The sequence below is a fragment of the Acinonyx jubatus genome, chromosome X, assembly GCF_027475565.1.
Source record: "Acinonyx jubatus isolate Ajub_Pintada_27869175 chromosome X, VMU_Ajub_asm_v1.0, whole genome shotgun sequence".
Lineage (NCBI taxonomy): Eukaryota > Metazoa > Chordata > Mammalia > Carnivora > Felidae > Acinonyx > Acinonyx jubatus.
In genome coordinates, this window is record NC_069389.1 from 69,028,509 (window position 1) to 69,050,687 (window position 22,179).

The following is a 22,179-nucleotide window of genomic DNA, read 5'->3' on the forward strand; positions in this document are numbered from 1 at the left end:
ACAGCATGGAAACACTGATCTGAAGAGTTCCAGGGCAACAGAATGGGCAGGTTTTCTGCATATCTCAAAGCATGACCCAGAGAGGCAGTGTTCACAGACTCCCCTCTGGGAGCAAAGGAATTGACAGGTGCCATTTTCCTCCCCAACCCCTCAGCATAAGCACAGAGCCAACTGCTAGAACCAGTGCAGCACCAACACTACCTGACTTGCTTACATCAAGCCCTACCCCCCCACCATGCTCCAGTGGAATTAACCTTCCAAGACACCCTAGTGTCAGTCCCAGAGAGGCAGGGACCCTACCACAAAAGACTGGTCCAAATCCCTGCCTACACTGCAACTCCTCACCCAGGAGTTCTGAAGGGGCTTGGTTTCAGCAGTATTGTTGAAAGGTCTCATTTCACAAGCAGACCAGAGCACATGTAGTTATAACTCATCATATTCGGAACAAGGACCAAACATTATCCACAACAGGCAAAGAAAGCCTCTGCTGACACAACATTAAGGATAAAGCAGGCAGGACATAAGAGCAGAGCACACAGATGTTGGAGATACTCCCTGAAGTGCCAGGCCCTAGGTAATAGAAGACACTGCATGGAGGGCACTACAGGACCTCTTCTTCATAAGGCCATTACCCTTAAGAACAGGAGAGACAGGCTGACTATCCTAACACACACAAGAAGGGATAGACACAAAAAATGAGAAAACAGAGGAATTTGTGCCAAACGAAAGAGAAGACCATGGCCAGAGAGTGAAAGCAAAACAGATATAACTAACATGACTGATAGAGAATTTAAAATAATGACCATAAAGATACTCACTGGACTTGAGAAAAGAAGACACGAGTGAGACCATGAAAACATATAAGAAATAATATATTCGGGATCAAGGGCTCAATAAAATGAGCAACATGCTTGATGGAATGAATAGCAGGCTGGAAGAAGCAGAGGAATGAATTAATGACCTAGAAAACAGAGTAATGGAAAGTAATCAAGCTGAGAAAAAAGAAAACAAATATGCAAAACAAGAATTGACTTAGGGAACTCAGGGACTCCATCATATATAACAACATTTGCATACAGGAGTCAGAAAAAAGAAGAAAGAATAAAGGGGGCAGAAAATTTATTTGAAGAAATAATAGCTAAAACGCCTCTAATCTGGGGAAGGAAATAAATATCCCTATGAAGGAGGCACAGACACTCCCAACAAAAATCAACAAAAGAAGATCTATACCAAACATATTGTAAATGAATTGTCAAAATACAGAAATAAAAAAAAAATTAAAGCAGCAAGAAGAAAGAAGACAGTTAAATACAAGGGAAATCCCATAAGCTACCAGGGGATTATTTAGCACAAACTCTGCAGGCCAGAAGGGAGTGGCATGAGACACTGAAAGTGCTAAATGGGAAAAAATTTCAGCCAAGAATACTCTATCCAATAAAGCTATCATTCAGAATAGAAGGAGAGATAGAGTTTCCATGATAAACAAAAAGTAAAGGAGTTCATGACCACTAAACTACCCCTGCAAGAAATTTTAAAGCGGATTCTTTAAGTGGAAAGGAAAAGACCAAAGTGACAGTATAAAGGCAGAAAACACAAAAGATGTAAAAATGAATATTTCTGTAAAAAAAATCAGTCAAGGAAGACAACAACGAAACGATATATGACACCACATACCTGTAACGTAGGAAGGAGAGGAGTAAAGAACAAGTTCAGCTAAAACAACCATCAACTTAATATACACTACTACATGGAAAAGATGTTATATACAAACCTAATGGTCACCACAAATAAAAAACCCATAACAGACATACGAAGACTAAAGAGAAAGAAATCCCAATATATCACTAAAGAAAACCATCAAACAATGAAAGAGAGAAAGACAAAGTATCAGAGAATATACTCAGAAACAACCACAAAAGAAGTAACAAAATGGCAATAAATATATATCTATGAATAGTTACTCTGAATGTAAATGGACTAAACACTCAAGTGAGAGGACATAGGGTGACAAATGGATAATAATAAAAGACTCATCTATATACTGCCTTACAAGAGACCCATTTTAGACCTAAAGACACCTGCAGACTGAAAGTGAGAGGACAGAGAAGACTCTATCATGCAAATGGATATCAAAAGAAAGCCAGATTAGCAATATGTATAATCGACAAAGTAGACTGTAAAACAAGAACTGTAATGAGACAAAGAACACTGTATAAACAAAAAAGGGGACGATCCAACAAGAAGATATAACAATTGTAAATATTTACAAACCAAATAGGAAAGCACCCAAATTACATAAAAGAGTTAATAAAATATAAAGGAATTAATCAATAATAACATAGTAATAGCAAGGGAATTTAACACTTATAAAAATAAAAGATCATCTAAATAGAAAACAACAAGGGCATAATGGCTTTGAATGAAACACTGGACCAGATGGACTTAACAGATATATTCAGAATGTTCCATCATAAAACAGCAGAATACACATTCTTTTCAAGTACACACAGAACATTCTTAGGAATAGATCACGTATCAGACCACAAAACAAGCCTCAAGAAATGTGAAAAGATGGAAGGTATACCAAGCATCTCTTCTAAATACAACATCATAAAACTATACATCAACCACAGGAAAAAAAAAATCTTAAAAGACCACAAATACAGGGAGGTTAAATAACATGCTACTAAACAATGAATAGATCAACTAAGAAATAAAATAAAAAAATAAAAAATACATGGAAACAAGTGTAAGTGAAAACACAATGGTTCAAAACTTTTGGGATGCAGCAGAAGTTATTCTAAAAGGGCAGTTTATTATTATTATTTTCTTTTATGTTTATTTTTATTTTTGAGAGAGAGAGAAACAAACAGAACACAAGTGGGGGAGGGGAAGAGAGAGAGGGAGACAGAAGCTGAAGCAGGTTGCAGGCTCTGGACGGTCAGCACAGAGCTTAACACGGGGCTGAAACTCACAGACCCCAAGGTCACAACCTGAGCCAAAGTCCGGTGCTTAACTGACTGAGCCACCCAGGCACCCCTAAAAGGGAAGTTTAAAGCAATACAGGCCTACCTTAAGAGGCAAGAAAAATCTCAAATAGACAACATAACCTCATACATAAACAATACAGAAAAGGAACAACAACAAAAAATAAAACCAGCAGATGGAAAGAAATGATAAGTATTAAAGCAAAAATAAATGATGTAGAAAACTAAAAAAAAAAAAAAACAACTATAAAACAGATGAATGAAATGAACAATTTCCTTGAAAATTAATAAAATCGATAAACCACTAGCCAGACATATCAAGAAAAAAAGAAAAGGGCTCCAATAACTAAAATCACAAATGAGAGAAGAGAAATACCAATAACCAGAAATATAAACAATTACAAAAGTATACTATGAAAAACTATATGCCAACAAATTGGAGAAACGGGAAAATATGGCTAAATTCTTGGAAACATAGAACGAACCAAAATTTAAATAGGAAGAAAGATACCATTGGAACAAAGTGATTTCCAGCAAAGAAATCGAACAGTAATCTAAAAATTCCCAACAAACCAAAGTCTAGGACCAGATGGCTTCACAGTCAATTTCTAACAAACATTTAAAGAAGAGTTAATAACTATTTTTTCTCAAACTATTTCAAAAAATAGAAAAGGAAGGAAAATGTTCAGCTCATTCTATGAGACCAGTATCACCCTGAGACTAAAACCAGATAAAGACATCACAAAAAAGAAAACTACATGCCAGTATTTCTGATGAACATAGATGAAAAAATGCTCAAGAAAATACTAGCAAACTGAATCCAAAAACACGTTAAAAAACTCATTCACCATGACCAAGTGTGGAATTTATTCCCAGGATGCAAGTGTGGCTCAATATCCACAAATCAATCAAACTGATACATCACATCAGTAAGAGAAATGATATAAACCATATTATCATTTCAATAAACGAAGAAAAAGCATTTGGCATAGTACAACATCCATTCATGATAAAAACCCTCAATAAAGTAGGTCTACAGGGGATGTACCTCAACATAATAAAATCCTTATATGAAAAACCCACAGCAAACATCATACTCAATGGTGAAAAATTGAGAGCTTCTTCCCCAAAGATCAGGAACAACACAAGGATGTCTGCTCTCACCACTTGTATTCAACATAGTACTGGAAGTCTTGCCACAGCAAGCAGACAACAAAAAGAAATAAAGGCCATCCAAATCAGTAACAAAGTAGTAAAATTTTCACTATATGCAGATGATATGATACTATATATGGAAAACCTGAAACACTTTACCAAAAACTAACAGAATTAATAAATGAATTCAAGAAAATTTCAGGGTACCAAATCAATGTACAGAAGTATGTTGCATTTATATACACCAATAATGAAATAGCTGAAAGAGAAATAAAGCAATCCTATTTACAACTGCAACAAAAATAATAAGATACCTAGGAATAAACTTAACCAAAGAGGTGAAAAATATGTATTCTGAAAACTATAAAACAGTGATAAAATAAATCCAAGAATGGTGTAATGAAATGGAAAGACATTCCATGCTCATGGGTTAGAAGAATATTGTTAAAATGTGAATACTACCTAAAGCAATCTATGAAAAGACTCAATGCAATACTAATTAAAATATCAACATCATTTTTCACAGAACTAGAACAAACAATCTTAAAATTTGCATGGAACCACAAATGATCCTGAAGAGCCAAAGAAATTTTTAAAAAGAAAAGACTTCAAGAAGTATTACAAATCAAAACAGTATGGTGTGCTGCAAAAATAGACACATAGCTCAATGAAACAGAAAGGCAAACCCAGAAATAATCCCATGATTATATGGTGAAATAATCTTTGACAAAGCAGAAAAGAATATCCAGTGGCAAAAAGTCTGTTCAACAAGTGGGGTTGGGAAAAGTGGAATAGCAATATGCAAAACAAGGAAACTGGACCACTCTGTTACACCATACACAAAATAAGCTCAAAATGGATTAAAGACCTACATTTGAGACCTGAAACCATAAACATTCTCAAAGAGAACACAGGCAGTAAGTAGAAACATTTTTCTAGATATGTCTCCTGAGGTAACAAAATGAATTATGGAGAAACAAACAAGAATGAATTATTGGGCCTACATAAAAAAAAAGAAAAAAAAAAAGCTTTTGCCCAGCAAAGGAAACAACCAACAAAACTAAAAGGCAATCTATCAGATGGGAGAAGATAATTGCAAATGCTTTATTTGATCAAGGGTTAGTATCCAAAATGTATAAAGAATATCCAAAATGTATAAAGAACTTAGAAAACTCAACAGCCAACAAACAAATAGTCCATTAAAGTTGACAGAAAACATAAAGACATTTCTCCAAAAAAGACAAATAGATGGCCAACAGACATGTGAAAAGATGCTTATTATCACTGATAATTAGGGAAATGCAAATCAAAACTACAATGAGATTATCACCTCACACCAGTCAGAATGGCTAAAATTAACAATACAAGAAACAACAGTTGTTGGTGAGGATGTGGAGTAAAAAACCTTCATGAACTGTTAGTGGAAATGCAAATTGGTACAACCACTGTGGACAACTGTATGGAGGCTCCTTAAAGTTAAAAATAGAACTTCCCTAAGACCCAGCTATTGCACTACTGGCTATTTACAAAAAGAATACAAAAACGCTAATTCAAAGGAATACATGCACCCCAATGTTTATAGCCCCAATATACACAATAGCTGAGATATGGAAGCAGCACAAGTGTCCACTGATTGATGAATGGATAAAGAAGATGTGAGATATAATGGAATATTATTCAGTGACAATTGCAACAACATGGATGGAGTTAGAAACTATAATGCCAGGTCAGAGAAAGGCAAATAATATAATATATATATACATATGAGTGATTTCACTCATATATGGAATTTTAGAAAGAGAACAAACGAACAAAAGGAAAAAGAGACAAGGCAAGAAACAGACTGTTAACTATAAAGACCAAACTGATGGTTACCAGAAGGCAGGTGGGAGGGGCGATGGGTGAAATAGGTGAAAGGGATGAAGGAGTGCACTTGTGATGAGCACTGGGTGATGTATGGAATTGATGAATCACTATATCATATATCTGAAACAAATATTAACACTGTATGTTAATCTGAAATTAAAATAAAAAATAAAAGATGAATGGTGTGGCTTAGACCTTGTTGAATTTGTGGAGACTTCTTTTGTGACCTAATATTTGATATGTCGTGGAGAATGTTGCATATACAATTGAAAAGAATGTATATTCTGCTGTTGTAGGATGGAATGTTCTGAATATATGTTACACCCATCTGGTCCAGGGTGTCATTCAAAGCTACTGTTTCCATGTTGATTTTCTGTTTGGATGATCTGTACATTGATATAAGTGAGGTGTTAAAATCCTCTGTCATTATTATACTATTATCAATTATTACCAATAATATCAATGTACCATTATGTTTGTTATTAACTGTTTTATGTATTTGGGTGTTTTAATGTTGGGTGCATAAATATTTACAATTGTTATATCTTCTTCTTGGATTGTTCCCTGTATTATTATATAACGTTCTTCTTTGTCTCTTGTTACAGTCTAGTTTGTCTAACACAAGTATTGCTACTCTGGCTTTCTTTTGACATTTGTTTGCTGGATAAATGTCTCTACATCCCCTCACTTTTATTTTTATATTAAAGTTTATTTATTTTGGAGAGTGAGAGTGAGAGAAAAAAACGCATGTGTGGGAGGGGCAGATAGAGAAGGAGAGAATCCCAATCAGGCTCCATGCTGTCACCTCAGAGCCTGACACACGGCTTGATGTCACAACCTTGAGATCATCACCTAAGCCAATATCAAGAGTCAGATGCTCAACCAAGTGAACCACCCAGGTGCCCCCATCCCTTCAGTTTTAATCTTCAGGTGTCTTTAGGTCTAAAATGAGTGTCTTGTAGGCAGCATATAGATGGGTCTTCCTTTTTAATGCATTCTGTCATGCTATGTCTTTAGACTGTAGCATTTAATCCATTTACAGTTAAAATAATTATTGATAGGTATGTATTTATTGCCATTTGTTACTTCTTTATGGTTGTTTTTGTAGTTCCTTTCCCTCCTTTTCTTCTCCTGCGCTCTTCCCTTGTGAGTTTATGACTTTCTTTAGTGATATGCTTGCATTTCTTTGTTTTTATTTTTTGTGTAACTGCAATAAATTTTGATATGTGGTTATCTTTAGGCTCATACATAACATCTTATGCATACAGCACCCTATATGGTGTCATATTTTACATCCTTTTATTTTGTGAGCCCCTTGACTGATTTTTAGAGATATACTTATTTTTATTGCTTTTGTGCTTCCTAGTTTTCTTACTGTTACTTATGATCTTTCTTTCCCATTCAAAGAGTCCCCTTTAACATTGCTTGTAGGGCTGGTTTAGTGGCCATGAGCTCTTTTAGTTTTTGTTTGCCTCAGAAACTCTTTATTTCTCCTTTTCTGGATGATAGCCTTGCTGGAAAAAGTATTCTTGGTTTCAGGTTTTTCCTTTTCAGCACTTTGAATATATCATGCCACTCCCTTCTGGCCTGGAAAGTTTCTGCTAAAATATCCCTTGATAGCCTTATGTGGTTTCCCTTGTTATGTAATGGTCTTCTTTTCTCTTGCATTTCTTAAAAATGTTCATTTATTTTGAAAAAGAGGGAAAGGGAGAGGGAAAGGGAGAAGAAAAGGGAGAGGAGGGAGGGAGGGGGAGAGAGAGACAGAGAAAGAACAAACTAGTGGGGGAAGGGCAGAGAGAAAGAGGGAGAGAATTCCAAGCAGGCTCCACACTCAGCATGGAGCCCTACACGGGGCTCCATCTGACAACCATGAGATCATGACCTGGGCTGAAATCAAGAATTGGACCCTCAACTGACTGAGCCACTCAGGTGCTCCTTTTGCTGCTTTTTAATAAAAAAATGTTTATTTATTTTAAGAGAGAGAGAGAGGGAGAGAAAGACTGTGTGAGCAGGGGAGGGGAAGAGAGAGAGGTGGAGAGAGAATCCCAAGCAGACTCTGTGCTGTCAAATGCAGTGCCTGATGTGGGTTTCCATCTCAGGAATCATGAGATCATGATCTGAGCCAAAATCAAGAGTTGGGCAATTAGCCGACTGAGCCATGCAGGCACCCCACTCTTGCTGATTTTTAATTTTTTTTTTAAGTTTCTTTTGAGAGGGGGGGCAGAGGGAGACGGGCATCACGAGTCAGATGCTTAACTGATGGCGCCACCCAGGCGCCCCTACTATTTTTCATTTTAATTACTATATGTGTTGGTGTGGACCTGCTTGCATTGAATTTGTTGGGGGATCTCTGAGCCTTCTGGATCTGGATGTTCCCTACCTCAGATTATGGAAGTTTTCAGCTATTCTTTTGTCAAACACATTTTATGCTCCTTTTTCTCTCTCTTCTTCTTCTGGGATCCCTGTAATGTAAATGTTATTTTGCCTGATGGAGTCACTGAGTTACCTCAATTTCCATAATTTTTTTTTACTCTCATTTATTTAGGTTGATTCCTTTCCCTTACTCTGTCTTACAGGTCATTAATTCCTTCCTCTGTTTCCTCTAGCCTGCTATTTATCCCATGAAGTATATTTTTAATTTCACTTATTGTGTTGATTCTTCTCTGATTGGTTCTTTTTCATCTGTTAAGGGTCTCACTGATGTCCTCCACTTTTACCTCAAGTCCAGTGAGTACCTTTATGATCATTACTTTAAGTTCTCAATCAGATATATTCCTTATATCCATTTTGCATAGGTGTCTTGCTATGGTTTGGCCATGTTCTTTCATTTGGGACATATTTCTGTCTCCTCATTTTGTCTAACTGTGTCTGTTTCTCTGTGTTAGTAACGGCAGCTATGTCTCTTGCTCTTGAAGGCAACGGCCTTATGAAGAAGAGGTTCTATAGTGTTCTGCAGTGCAGTGTTCCTTGTTGCCCAGTGCCTGGCACTTCAGGGAGGGGCTCCTATGTGTGTTGCCTATCCCCTTGTTGAGTCCTGGCCTCCCTTTCCTTCAGTCCAGTTGTCTGCAGAGGCTCTCTTTGCATGTTGTATGGTGTTTGGTCCCAGGTGGGTGGGGTGCATTTTCAGAAGGTGTGTGGTCTTCTTGTAAAATGAGACTTGCTTTTGCCATCACTGAAACTGAGTTCCCACAAAACGTGTGGGTCAGAAGACAACGTGTTGGGTTTGCACAGGTCTTCTGGCAGAGGGGTCCTGCAGCACCCGGACTGAAGGCAAGCCTGACTGGGAAGGGGAGATCCATTGAAATCTGGGTGGTGGGGTGAGGGAGGCTTGGTGTAAGCAAGTTAGGTAGCAAGTGTCATTGCTGTGCTGGTTCTGGTAGGTGGTGGTGTGTTTATGCTGTGGGTGGGGGAGGGAAATGGCGCCTGCCAGGTCCTTTGTTCTTGGAATGCTCTCCCAGTGATCCCTGCTTCTCTGAGCCAAGCTCTGAGATGAGTAATTCTCTCCCTCCCATCTGCCTCAGACATTTTTCTTTCTTTCTTTTTTTTTATTTTTATGGATTTTTTTTTAGCATTTATTTATTATTGAGAGAGACAGCATAAGCATGGAAGGGGCAGAGAGAGAGGGAGACACAGAATCCGAAGCAGGCTCCAGGCTCCAAGCTGTCAGCACAGCGCCCAATGCGGGGCTTGAACTCACGAACTGTGAGATCATGACCTGAACCAAAGTCAGATGCCTAACCAACTGAGCCACCCAGGCGCCCCTGCCTCAGGCCCCTGCCTCAGACATTTTTCAAGCTGCCGTTTCCATACTTTATCTCTGCAGGGTGTTTTTTGTGCTGTCTCCTTAAGAGCAAGGATTCCACTTCCTAATGCTCTCTGGGCTCTCCCAGAATTGAGCACAGTGATTTTTAAAATTCAAAGCTTTAAATCCCACTTGTTGTAAGAACTCACAAAATTCATCCCTTCTTGCTTTTGAAGCCAAATGTTATGGCTATTTATCTTCCCTGTGCAGGTCCCCTGGTGTGATACTCTGTTTCTCCCCCTTCTCTGCACCACAGTCTCTGTCCCCACCTAGGATGGCCATAGTCTGTTTTATTCTCACACTGTATCTTTGCTTTTCCTACCTTCTTCAATATGGCCTCTTTTCTACCTTTAGTTTGTTCTTCCAGTCTTCAGATTGTTCTCTGGGTTATATATGCTGATGTGAGTGTTATCTAGTTGTATTCATTGGATGAGGCAAGCTTAAGATCCTCCTACTCTGTCGTCTTCCCAGCCTCCTCTCCTCTTCTTATACATCATTTTTAAGGACAAGATCATGCCCCTTATTTTTCTTGAAGGATTCTTTAGATTCTAGAGCACAGCATTTCCTGCATTCAACATTTGTTGCTTGTATTCTTTGTTAATGTTTATTTATTTATTTTAAGAAAGGGAGGTGAAAGCATGGAAGGAGAAGAGAGAGAGGAAGAGAGAGAATCCCAAGCAGGCTCCACAGTGTCAGCACAGAGCCTAACATGGGGCTCGATCTCATGAACCATGAGATCATGACCTGAGCCAAAATCAAGAATCAGACACCCAACTGACTGAGCCATCCAGGTGCCCCTTGTTGCTTGTATTCGTAAGTTACATTTCTTTGCTGCTGTATTTTTTTTTAAGTTATTGCTGTTGATTTTCCCTTCCCCACTAAATTTAAAGCTTCCTGAGATCAGAAAGCTTTCTTCATCACTTTCTGTCTCACTTACAAGACCTAAAATAATGTCCTCTACTTATCCCACACTTTTGAAAGAATACTGAATGAACCAAGAAATATACTTGCAACACTTAAAATCAAGGGCTGATATCTGTAATGTTTATATTGCTCTTGTAAGTTGGTAAGAAAAGAATAAGCAGTATAATAAGTGGAAAGAATAAGGGATTCACAAAAGTATAAATATCCAATGTTCAAAAACTTCAACTTCATGAGTTTTTAAAAACAAATTTAAACAAAATATCATTTTCCAAGTTTCGATTTGGCAAAGGAGTTTTGCTAATAACCAGTACTCTTGAGGGTTTGGAGAAACAGACATGCTTGCTTATAAACTACCACTGAATATGTAAATTGATACAACTCTGGGAGGGATACAATTTGACACTATATATGAAAAGCCTTAAAACTCTGGACACTCTAGGACTTCTACTTCCAGAACGACTGATTAAAAGGTACTTTTTCCTCTTCCTCCTGCTAAGGCATAGATAAAAATCTTGGACATAATACATAAAACAAACATAAGATGACTATGAGAGGTATACAGAAGAAAGGAGGCTAGCTAGGGACCTTTGGATGAAAGAAACAAAATAGCAGAGTTCCCTGGGTTTTCTTCTTGCTTCATATAGCCCAGACTGGTTACTAGTGAAACTAGCAACCCAGAAACATCAATGGGTTCAGATAAAAAAAAAAATCCCAGTAAAAGTGTTCTCTCTAGTCAAGGATCAATAAAGAAACCACCTAGTAAAAGAGAAAACTTTTAGACAGCTATTACTCTACTCCACTCAACCACCACACACACACACACCTTAACCCTCTACACTCACCATTAAAGGCTGAAGAAGGAGTCTAGACTTCCACCCCACGCCACCTTGTAATGAAGTTGTCTCAACCGCCCCATTGGGGGAGGATATCAAAAAAGGCCAAGTAAGGAGCCAAAACCTTCATTCTCACCAAGAGTAACAACAGTCTTCATCCTCTGCAGTGTCAGTAGAGACCAGGGCAGGATGCTGGATTTCAACCCTTCCCCAGCAGTAATGAGGCACCACTGACACCACCAATGGTGTGGTGTCAGTGGAAGTCTAATGGAGAGTGTGGTCTCCTACCACTCCCTGAATAATGAGGTCATACCCCTCTCCTGATTGTGTCAATGAAGACCATGTGGGGAACAATAAGTAACAAGGTATTCCTGTGTTCTTTCTAGCCAGGGTGAAATCAGTTAGAGGCCTAGTGGAGAGCCTACAATATAATCACTCTGCAGTAATGAGGAAATTCTCCAACCTCCAGGTTCCAGCAGAGGGCAAGTGAGGAACTGGGACTTACATTTCCCTGACAGTAAAAAGGTGGCACTCCCTTTATCCACCAGAGCAATGTCAGAGGGCTCCTACTAAAACAGAATAAGATCCAAGTCCCATTACAGAATAATAAAAATGCCCAGGTATCAATCCAAAACTACTCATTATACCAAAAAACAGGAAAACCTGAACTTGATTGCAAAAAGACAATCAATGACAGATGCCAACATGACACAGCTGATGGAGTTAAACAAGATTCAATGCAGCCATCATAAAAATGCATTAGTGAGCAATTACAAACCTGCTGGAAAAAAATGAAACAACAGAAAGTCCCTGCAAAGAAATAGAAAGCCTCAGCAAATAGGAGATTTAAAGGAGAACTGGAAATTTTTAATCTGAAAAATACACAAATTAAATTAAGAAACCATCAATGGATGGCTCAACAGAATGGAAGGGACAAAGGAAAAAATTAGTGAACTTGAAATGATGCAATGCAAAATGAAAGAAAATAGCCTACATAAAAATGAACAGAAAAACACATACTTTGGGCTCTTCTTGCTCTTTGTACTATCTTATTATTATTACTACTTTGGCTATGTTCCTTTGTATAATCCACTGTCCCTAGCATGATAAATTCCTCTTAACAGGTATAATAAATATTTTTGAATAAAGAAATAGAGCCTCAGAGACATGTGGAACTATAGTGAAAGATCTAATAGTCATGTTACACGAGGAAAAAAAGGGTAAGACTGGAAAGTATTTGGAGAAGTAAAGGATGAACACTTCCTGAATTTGGCAAAAGAAACCTGCAAATTCAGGAAGCTGCACAAATCTCAAATAGAATAATTCCAAAGAAATCTATGCCAAGACACATTATATTAAAACTTACAACAATTAAAGACTAAGAAGAAAATCTTGAAAGCAGCCTGAGGGGAAAAAGAACCACATTATCGACATGGGAAAAACCATTCAAATAATAGCAGATTTTTCATTAGAAACCATGGAGGCCAGAAAGAAGTACAGCTTACCATGGACTACTACTAAGTAATAAACAGGAATGTACTATTGATACATGCAAAAATTTAGATGAATCTTAAAATTACAGTGAGTAAAAAAAAAAATCAGTCTCAAAAGATTAACTTATTGTATGACTCATTCTAAATGACACCATCAAAATGACAAAATTACTAAGATAGAAAACACATTAGTGGTTTCCAGGGATTAGGTGCCCAGTGTGGGGAGGGAGAGATACAGATATGGCTACAAAAGGGTAATGTTAGGAATCATTGTGGGATGGTCACAAGCATCTACACAGGTGATAAAATTGTATACACACATTATAACAATGCCAATTTCCTGGTTTTGATATTGTACTATAATTTGATAAAATATAACTATTGGAAGAAACTGAGTGAAGGGTACATGGGACTTCTCTGTAATATCTTTGCAAATACCTATGAGTCTATAACTTCAAAATAAAAAAAGCCTACATACTTTGACCCAATAATTCCACTCAAAAGTTTTTAAAAATTAATGTAATTTCACAAATATTTATTAGGCCAGCTGTTTTTTTTCTAGGACTATGATGTAAAAATTTTCACTTAATCTCAATAGCATGATATTAAAGATGGCATACCCACAATGACTGAAAATATCAAAGACATACAAAAAAATTCTGTTGTATTAAGTGTTTTCGAAAAGAAGATTATAAAATATATAAAATAGTACTGGATACTTATGGAATATATATATGTATATACATATAAAAAAACAAGGTAAACACATACCAAGTGTTTGTCATCTATAGGATTATAGTAATTTTACTTTCCTTTTTTAAACGGTCAATAATGAATATTGTTAGACTGGAGATACAAAAGTACTTCACGTAGAGAAATAATTTATAAAAATAAATTTACAAAAGATATTCAAAACATAAAATAAATTTAATTCAGAAAATCAAAGATGAATGTAGTTTTATATTTAAGATACTAATAAATATAAAAAAGACATGACAAAAAACTGGTAAAAGTAATAGGGAAAAATAATAAGGGTAACTGTCATGGTAAAGATTTACTTATATCACAAATCACTATAAAAGGGGGAAAACCATGAGTAAGCTACTCCTCAAATGGAAATTTAAGATTACAACAAGAAGGGCAAAGTTTTCTTCACTCTGCCTACTAGCAACAAGCTCCCACTCCTCTCTGTTTAACCACATTTTGACATTTTTTAGTAAGCAGTAGTTCTACAACTGAAGACATTGTCATGTTTTCATTAACTATGCCAAACCAGATTAGTCTTCTGCTTCTCATAATTCATGTAACAGTTTGAAGAAAAATTAATATAAGTTTACAAAATTTTTAAGATACTGTTTCTTCCCTCCTATGAATCTCTCCAGTTTGCTGTTTGTTGGTATCACTCTTCTGGTACTTTCATATTCTGCCTCTTACAGAGACTTTTGTGTTTGTCTTATCTGTCCCACTAGATTGTGAGTACCTTAAGGTCAGACCTATGTTGTACTCAACTACACCTATCCTGAAATGTCTATTAGAGTACACTGCACACAGTTAATAGTGTCTTGCTCTATTAGGTGTCTCATAAGATTATGAACATTTCAAATTAGGGATGCCACTGTGTGCTTCTTTGTAATCACTACAGTACACAATTTAGATCTAGGCATAATGACATCTAATGTATCCTTGCTGGTTTCTACTTACTGAAACATCTTTACAAAATATGTGGTAGAAGGCATGATATCTGAACAGTGTTAGAGACAAAATTTTTGATACATATTAGTAGAAGAAATGAAAGTACTATTTAACTTTAGACTCATAAAAACGTTAAGTTGATCATTTACATATGGTAGAAGATAAGAAACTGGATTAAGAATTCTAAGGAAAATCAAAGAAGAAAACCAGTAGTAGTAAAAAAAAATTTTTTTGAAAGTATGTTTGTAATAAGCATAAGTAAAATTACAAAACGAACTGGAATGTCACAGAAACTCACTGGAGAACTTAAAAATGGGGCCTATGAAGATTTAGGTACAAAACTAACTAGAGGCAAGGGGAAGGTATAGAATGACTTATTGTATGAACATAAAGTATGTGAACAAAAAGTGTGTGAATAAAAAAAAAAAATATGGTCAATAGCTAGACCAAAACACACCTAGGATCTAGCTTACTTTATTTGAATTTGTTTTGGTGTCGTTTTTAATCTCCCAAAATTTATTTTTGTATTTTATTAATACTTTTCTTCCTCCAAAATGAAGATAGGAAGGAATCCACCTCAAAAGAAAGAACAAGAAAAAATGACAGCCAGGGACTTAATCAACATAGATATAAGCAAGATGTCTGAGCCAGAATTTAGAACCTCGATGATAAGAATACTGGCTAGGGTTGAAAAAAATGCATTGAAATAAATCTGATCAGGACAAAAGTAAAAATGCAATAAATGAGATGCAATCTAGAATGGATGCCACGACAGGAAGGATGGATGAATCAGAGCAGCGAATCAACAATATACAAGAGACACTTATAGAGAATAATGAAGCAGAAAAAAGGGGGGGGATTGGCAAAAGAGCATGATATAAGAATTAGAGAACTCAGTGACTCATTAAAAAGGAATAACATCAGGATCATAGGGGTCCAAGAAGATGAATAGAGAGTAAAAGGGGTAGAAGCTGTATATGATCAAATCATACTGGAAAACTTTCCTAACCTGTGGAAAGACACAGATAAAAAAAATCCAGGAAGCACAGAGAACTCCCATTACATTAAACAAAAACCGACCATTAACAAGGGAAATCATAGTCAAATTCACAAAATACACAGACAAGGAGAGAATTATGAAAGCAGCAAGGGAAGAAAGTCCTTAACCTATAAGGGAAGAGAGAACAGATTTGCAGAATGTGTATCCACAAAGTGTGGCAGGCTGGAACGGAGTGGCAGGATATATTTAACATGCTGAATCAGAAAAATATGCAACCAAGAATTCTTTATCCAGCAAGACTATCATTCAAAGTGGAAGGAGAAATAAAAAGTTTCCCAAACAAAAACTAGAGTTCATAATCACTAAACCAGCCCTGCAAGAAATTTTAAGGGGGACTCGCTGAGAGGAGAAAAGCAAAACCAAAACAAATAAGAAAAAAAAGTCACAAAGACTAGAAAGGACCAAAGAACACTAGCAGAAACACCAACTCTACAAGCAACACAATGGCAATAAGTCCATATATTTCACTACTCGCTCTAAATGTCAATGGACTAAATGCTTCAATCAAAAGACATAGGGTAACATTATGGATAAGAAAACAAGATCCATCTATATGCTGTTTACAAGAAGATCATCTAAACAGAAAATCTACAAGGAAACAATGGCTTTAATGACACATGGGACTGGGTGGACTTAACAGATATATTCAGAACATTTCATCCTAAAGCAGCAGAATATACATTCTTCTTGAGTGCACATGGAACATTTTCCAGAATAGATCACATAGTGGGAAACCAGCCCTCAAAAAGTACAAAAACATCAAGATCATACCATGCATATTTTCAAACCACAGTGGTATAAAACTCAAAATCAACCACAAGAAACAATTTCGAGAGACAACAAATACTGGGACTAAAGAACATCTTACCAAAAATGGATGCGCAAACCAAGAAGTTAAAGAGGAAATTAAAAAGTACATGGAAGCCAATGAAAATGAAAATACCATAGCCCAAAACCTCTGGGATGCAGCAAAGGTGGTCATAAGACGAAAGTATATACGAATCCAGGCCTTCTAAAGAAGGAAGAAAGGTCTCAGATACAGAATCTAATCCACAACCTTAAAGAGCTGCAAAAGAACAGCATATAAAACCGCAAACCAACAAAAGACAGGAAAATACAGATTAGAGCAGAAATCAATGCTATTGAAACCCAAAGCAAATAAACAAATAAATAAACAAAACCAGTAGAACAGCTCAATGAAACCAGAAACTGGTTCTTTGAAAGAATTAACAAAATTGATAAACACCTAGGCAGATTAATCAAAAAGAAAAAGGACTCAAATAAATAAAATGAAGAATTAAAGATGAGAGATCACAAACACTGCATAAATACAAACAATAAGAGAATATTATGAGCAATTATATGCCAATAAATTGGGCAATCTAGAAGAAAAGGACAAAATCCTGGAAACATAAACTACCAGAGGTGAAACAAGAAGAAATAGATAATTTGAACAGAAATTTAATTAGTAATCAAAAATCTCCCAAAAAACAAGAGCCCATGGCTGGATAGCTTTCCAGGAGAATTCTACAAAACATTTAAAGAAGAGTTAACACCTATGTTTTTGAAGCTGTTCCAAAAAATAGAAACAGAAGGAAAATATCCAAACTCATTCTATGGCACCAGCATTACCTTGATTCCAAAACCAGAGAAACACCCCACTCAAAAAGGAGAACTAGAGATCAATTTCCCTGATGAACATGGATACAAAAATTTTCAACAAGATATCAGCCAACTGGATCCAACAATACATTAAATGAATTATTTGCCACGATCAAGTGGGATTTATAATGGGATGAAAGGCTGGTTCAGTATCTGCAAATCAATCAATGTGATACATCACAGTAATAAAAGAAAGGACAAGAACCACACGATCCTTTCAATAGATGCAGAGAAAGCATTTGACAAAATACAGCATCCTTTCTTGATAAAAACCCTCAAGAAAGTAGGGATAGAAGGACCATAACTCAAGATCACAAAAGCCACATACGAGAGACCCATTGCTACTATCATCCTCAATGGGGAAAAGCAGAGCTTTTCCCCCAAGGTCGGGGATATGACAGGGATGTCCACTCTTGCCAGTGTTATTCAACATAGTATTGGAAGTCCTAACCTCAGTAATCAGAGAACACAAAGAAATAAAAGGCATCCAAATTGGCAAGGAGGAAGTCAAACTTTCACTCTTCACAGATAACATTATACTCTATATGGAAAACCCACAAGATTCCACCAAAAAAATGTTAGAAATGATTCATGAATTCAGCAAAGTCACAGAATATAAAATCAATGCACAGAAACCAGTTGCATTTCTATACACCAATAACGAAGCAATAGAAAGTGAAATCAAGGAATCTATCCCATTGACAATTGCACCAAAAACCATAAAATACCGAGGAATAAATCAAAGCAAAGAGGTGAAAAATCTATACCATGAAAAATATAGAAAGCTTATGAAAGAAAATGAAGAAGACACAAAAAAAATGGAAAATTATTCAATGCTCCTGGATAGGAAGAACAAATATTGTTAAAATGTCGATACTACCCAAAGCAATCTACATATTTAATGCAATCCCTATCAAAATAACCCCAACATTCTTCACAGAGCTAGAATAAATAATCCGAAAATTTTATGGAACCAGAAAAGACCCCACATAGCCAAAGCAATCCTGAAAAAGAAAACCAAAGCAGGAGGAATCACAATTCCAGACTTCAAGCTGTATTACAAAGGTGTAATCACCAGGACAGTATGGTAGTGGCACAACAGACACTCAGATCAATGGAACATAATAGAGAACCCAGAAATGGACCCACAAACGTATGGCCAACTAATCTTTGACAAAGCAGGAAACAATATTCAATGGAATAAAGACAGTCTCTTCAGCAAGTGGTGCTGGGAAAAGTGGACAGCGACATGCAAAAGAATGAACCTGAACTACTTTCTTACACCAAACACAAAAATAAACTGAAAATGAATAAAACGCCTAAACGTAAGACAGGAAGCCATCAAAATCCTAGAGGAGAAAGCAGGCAAAAATCTATTTGACCTCAGTCATAGCAATTCTTACTTGACACGTTTCTGGAGGCAAGGGAAACAAAAGCAAAAATGAACTACTGGGACCTCATCAAGATAAAAAGCTTTTTCACAATGAAGGAAACAGCGAAACTAAAAGGCAACTACAACGGAATGGAAGAAGATAATTTGCAAATGACATATCAGATAAAAGGTAAGTATGCAAAATCTGTAAACAACTTATCAAACTCGACACCCAAAAAACAAATAATCCAGTTAATAAATGTACAGAAGGCATGAATAGACACTTCCAAAGAAGACATCCAGATGGCTAACAGACACATGAAAAAATGCTCAACATCACTCATCATGAGGGAAATACAAATCAAAACCAAAATGAGTTACCACCTCACACCAGTCAGAATAGCTAAAATTAACAACTCAGGCAACAACAGATGTTGGTGAGGATGTGGAGAAAGGGGAACTCTTTTGCATTGGTGGGAATGCAAACTGGTGCAGCCACTCTGGAAAGCAGCATGGAGATTCCTCAAAAAGTTAAAAAATACAATTACCCTACGACCGTGCAATGGCACCACTAGGTTTTTATCCAAAGGATAAAGGAGTGCTGCTTCGAAGGGACACATGCACCCCGATGTTTATAGCAGGGCTATTGACAATAGCCAAAGTATGGAAAGAGCCCAAATGTCCATCCACAGATGAAAGGATAAAGAAGATGTGGTACATATATACAATGGAACATTACTCAGCAATCAAAAAGAATGAAATCTTGTCATTTCCAACAATGTGGATGGAAGTGGAGGGTATAATGCCAAGTGAAATTAGAGAAATACAAATATCATATGACTTTACTCGTGTGGGATTTAAGACACAAAAAAGATGAACATAGGGGAAGGGAAGCAAAAATAATATAAAAACGGAGGTGGAAAACGTAAGAGACTCTTAAATATAGAGAACAAACAGGGTTGCTGGAGGGGTTGTGGGTGGGGGGATGGCTAGATGGGTAAGGGGCATAAGGAAGACACTTGTTGGGATAAGCACTGGGTGTTATATGTAGGGGATGAATCGCTGGATTCTACTCCTGAAATCATTATTGCACTATATGCTAACTAACTTGGATGTATATTTATATATACATGTGTGTATATATATATGTGTGTGTGTATATATATACATGTGTGTGTATGTATATATATATACATATATATACATTGCCTATATACATATATATACATTACCTATATACATATATATACATTGCCTATATACATATATATATATATATATATATATATATATATATATATAGCAAAACTATAATCAGAACCCAGACAACTTTATCAATGGTTGTCCCCCTTTACTCCCAAAACAAACACATAAGACAACCAGTTCTACTGTGCTCACATGTGCCTTTCATGCATGTCATTGTTGAGGAACATAACTCAATGACCCGAACAGCAAAAGTTCCTGTCTCCACTGCTGGCACTGTCAAAATGGAAATCTGAAAAGTAGAAATAAAATATTAGACATAAGGGGTAGATCTCATTTTCATTCTTCTATCATTAGAGTTTAGTTAACTCTCAAATTATCTTTTTTTCAAACTCCATGATGTTTGAAAAAATTTAGCTTGTAAAGATTTTAGAACAGAATTTGAAACATGTAACATATACATGTGCCTGAATGTCCAATTTCTGCATTATTTATATACTTATATATCACATATGTTGCATTCATATAATTAATTCATGGACAAGAAATGTTTCAAATATCTTTAATATTTGTTAAATTCTTCACTTATTATTTTCAAAGGATTAAATTATGACTCATTACTTCTGAATTATATGCACTTCAGTATTTGAAAACAGATCATATTAATTTTGATTATTCATAATGGCTAAAAGCAGTAGGTATAGAGTGTTAAAATTTAAAAATGTTACAAATCTGAAAGATATTGAAATAAGCAAAGTAATATGTCAACAGTGTAGCCAAACATATACCAAAATGTTTCCAAATGAATGTCTTTAATTTAAGGATTCTAGCACTAAAACTAGAAACCCAGAATTTAAAGTAAAATGGAAAATTATTTTAAAATAATGTTTATTGGGGTACCTCAGTTGGTTGAGCACCCGACTATTGATTTTGGCTCAGGTCATGATGTCACGGTTTGTGAGATTGACTGACTACATCTGGCTCTGTGCTGATAGAGGGGAGCCTGCTTAGGATACGCTCTCTCTCCCTCTGTCTCTGCCCTTCCCTTGCTAGGGCTCTCTCTCTCTCAAAATAAATAAATAAATATTTAAAGTATTAATTAATTAATGTTTATTGATATGCAGTATGCTGATATGCTATAGGCACTACTAATATATTGCATGGCCTTATAATTAAAATGACAATCAGGTCAATGTTTCTCTATAAAACCAAAAGTTTCAATATTAATTCTCAATTTAATCTTCAATCTGAGAAAACTATATTCTCTCATATATAAAACACTTGTCAAAATGTGAAGCCCAATTTACACTTTTACCTGTGAGCACTATGCTTAGATTTTGACTCGTGAAGTCACATTGATAGCCAAAACAGGAAATGCCTACAAGTTCTCAAAACAGATATTCTTTTGATAACCATGAATATTCTATCGCATTACTTAGAAGTACATTTTTGGGCTTACGATGTCCCCAAAACTGTGTTCTCCATATTCCTCTTAACTCCCTTTTGCTGCTGGATGTCCATGACACAAAATGTACTTTAAAGAGAGAGGAACCAGTAAAACATGTATCTAATGTATAATAATTATCAAATGATTATGAGTAAAAACGTTTAAAGCCAGAAAGATATTGTAGGAACTGCACCAACATTCAGGCATAGCACATTTTATTGTGCTTTGCTTTATTACACTTTGCAAATACTGCATTTTTTTTTTTTTACAAATATGAAGGTCTGTGGCAACCATGCATTGAGCAAATCTACTGGTACCATTTTTCCAACAGCATTTTGCTTACTTAGTATCTCTAATTCACATTTTGGTAATTCTCACAATATTTCAAACTTTTTTATTATATTTTTTATGGTTACGTATGATCAGTGATCTTTGATGTCACTATTGTAATTGTTTAGGGGTTCCATGAACTGAGCCCATACATATAGAACCGCAAATTTCATTGATAAATGCTTTGTGTACTCCAACTGCTTCACCAGCCAATGTTCCCCAGTCTCTACCCTCTCCTCAAGCCTCCCTATTCCCTAAGACACAATAATACTGAAATTAGGCAAATTATTAACTCTATAATGGCCTCTAAGTATTCTAGTGAAAGAAAGAGTTGCACATCTCATACTTTAAAT

At 36.1% G+C, this 22,179-nt stretch overlaps 1 protein-coding gene across 2 annotated transcripts in view; it reads right to left on the reverse strand.

Annotated features, from left to right (window-relative positions):
• Positions 1-22,179, reverse strand: part of CHM (CHM Rab escort protein) — a 251,299-nt gene that overhangs the window by 49,652 nt on the left and 179,468 nt on the right. For both annotated transcript variants that reach the window (XM_027053772.2, XM_027053771.2), the window contains one exon: positions 20,245-20,341. In XM_027053772.2, coding sequence (XP_026909573.1) covers positions 20,245-20,341 — 97 coding nt within the window. The remainder of the gene's footprint in view (positions 1-20,244; positions 20,342-22,179) is intronic.